The 2500-nt window shown below is 48.3% G+C and overlaps 1 protein-coding gene across 3 annotated transcripts in view; it reads left to right on the top strand.

Moving 5' to 3' along the window:
* Positions 1-2500, top strand: part of sardh (sarcosine dehydrogenase) — a 53717-nt gene that overhangs the window by 31233 nt on the left and 19984 nt on the right. For all 3 annotated transcript variants that reach the window (XM_083669525.1, XM_083669524.1, XM_083669523.1), the window contains exons 12-14: positions 1004-1087; positions 1321-1434; positions 1666-1804. In XM_083669525.1, the coding sequence (XP_083525651.1) occupies positions 1004-1087; positions 1321-1434; positions 1666-1804 (337 nt within the window). The remainder of the gene's footprint in view (positions 1-1003; positions 1088-1320; positions 1435-1665; positions 1805-2500) is intronic.

The following is a 2500-nucleotide window of genomic DNA, read 5'->3' as shown; positions in this document are numbered from 1 at the left end:
CAGGTTTCTAAAAACAGACGAAAGTTCAACCTGAACTCTGCCGAGCGTCACACAATAAAACTGATTATCGTTGATAAAGGTGATCATTATGATAATTGGGGGATGATAACAGGGATGATTAAGGTGATAAAGGTGATCATTATGATAATTGGGGGATGATAACAGGGATGGTGATGCATACACTGTTAATGTGCTGTAATAATATCAGTGATAATGCTATCAAGCAGGTCCTGTCTGGTCGCCATGGGAACAGTGAATAAGGGGCCTCAACAACAACTGCTATCGGTCACTTGATTGGTGGACAGGAAGGCTATTGTTAGCCACCCCCACTTTCAGGTCACCACACCTTTGGGGTGTCTTGTGTCCACCTTGTGTCTCTCAAACATGGAGATTCCTTCCGCCGTAGATTGAAGACCCATCTCTTAAGGCAACATCTTAACGGACCCTCCTAAAGACCCCTTCACCCCCACTACCCCCCTGTACTAACCCTAACCCCAACCCTAAAGACCTCTTCACCCCCACTACCCCCCTATACTAACCCTAACCCCAACCCTAAAGACCTCTTCACCCCCACTACCCCCCTATACTAACCCTAACCCCAACCCTAAAGACCTCTTCACCCCCACTACCCCCCTATACTAACCCTAAGAAGAATTGAAGTTCTATCCGATAACATTGCTTGCATCATTTCTAGTCCCTTTTCCTCCCCCTGCCCCAACCTTCCCCAAATTGAAGGACATGAAAAGAAAATTATAATTAATAATAATAGCTATACTGTTACTCTACTATACTTGGGAATTTACTTAATGCTTTTGGAACTGCAAGACATGTTATTTCACAAGAGTGAAATTCCACCAGTACTGTTCCAGTATATTGACAGTACTGTTCCAGTATATTAACAGTAATGTACCGTTGATGTGAGGTGTGTGTGTGTGTGTGTGTGTGTGTGTGTGTGTGTGTGTGTGTGTGTGTGTGTGTGTGTGTGTGTGTGTGTGGGTCCTAGGTGCTGACGGAGCAGGGCTGCGTGTTCCAGGAGAGACACGGCTGGGAGAGGCCAGGGTGGTTTAACACGGACGGGGCCGCGCCGGTGAGACACACACACACACACTCACACACACACACACACACACACACACACACTCACACACACACACACACACATACACACACACACACACATACACACATACACACACACAAACACATGAACACACCTGAGCACGCACACTCACACTCACACACACACATACATAAACACACATGAACACGCACACTCACACACTCCAACATGTCGACACTGACGTTGTTTTGTGGTTGAAGGTTTTGGACTACGATTGGTATGGGGCCTACGACATCAAGAAGAATGAGAACTACAAATACAGCAATCTGCTTGGAAAGGAATACACCTTCGACTTTCCCCCCCATCACGATGCGGTGAGGCTTTTTACCTGCTTTTTACGTGTGTGTGTGTGTGTGTGTGTGTGTGTGTGTGTGTGTGTGTGTGTGTGTGTGTGTGTGTGTGTGGCCGTTGGCGTTGGCGTGTGTGGGCGTGTGTGTGTGTGTGTGTGTTGAAAAGTGTATGTTTTCTCAGTCCTTAGGGTTGTGTGTGTGTGTGTGTGTGTGTGTGTGTGTGTGTGTGTGTGTGTGTGTGTGTGTGTGTTTCAGATCAAGAACGAGTGTCTGACCTGTAGAAATGGAGTGTCCGTCTTCAACATGTCCTACTTCGGCAAGTTCTACCTGAGTGGGCCAGACGCCAAGAAGGCTGCCGATTGGCTGTTCTCTGCAGACGTCAACAAGGTTGCAGGTTAGTCTTCATGACTGTTGCCAAATGTTTCCTTACACACGCACACACACACACACACACACACACACACACACACACACACACACACACACATACAGTACATCCCTAAGGACTGAGAATACATACACTTTTCATACAATTTAGCAAAGGCGCCCAACCCATCCCCCCCCCAACACACACACACACACACACACACACACACACACACACACACACACACACACACACACCCCTGCCGCTGTGACACGGACCACTGGCCCCTGCATAATGTAGCCGAGGGGTTCCCAGTGAAGCAGGACTGTAAATTACAGATGAGTTTGGAGGTAAAGTTCACCTCCTCCACAGCCACAGCCTGAGCTCTGCATTCTGACAGGCTAACAGCCCAGCCGTGGTCAAAAACACACACCCTGAGCAGGTGGTGTTCACACACACACACACACACACACACACACACACACACGCACACACACCACTGCATGACCTTCATGTGAACCTCCTGTCTTCACCACTGTAAATACTGTATACCGCCACGGGGGACAGGAGTTTTTCCTGACCGCAGGGCTCCCGACTAAAGTTTTACTTTTTCATTTGGTTGTCACACAGAGTGGGCCGGCTAGCTGTCTTAGAGTGGCAGGCTAGCTGTCTTAGAAATTAACTTGGGGGGCGTTCAGTGGCGTAGCACACTAAGGCGCATAC

Source organism: Argentina silus (assembly GCF_951799395.1).
Source record: "Argentina silus genome assembly, chromosome: 5".
NCBI classification, from domain to species: Eukaryota; Metazoa; Chordata; class Actinopteri; order Argentiniformes; family Argentinidae; genus Argentina; species Argentina silus.
Note: the sequence above shows the minus strand (reverse complement) of the source record. Positions and strands in the feature narration are given on the sequence as shown.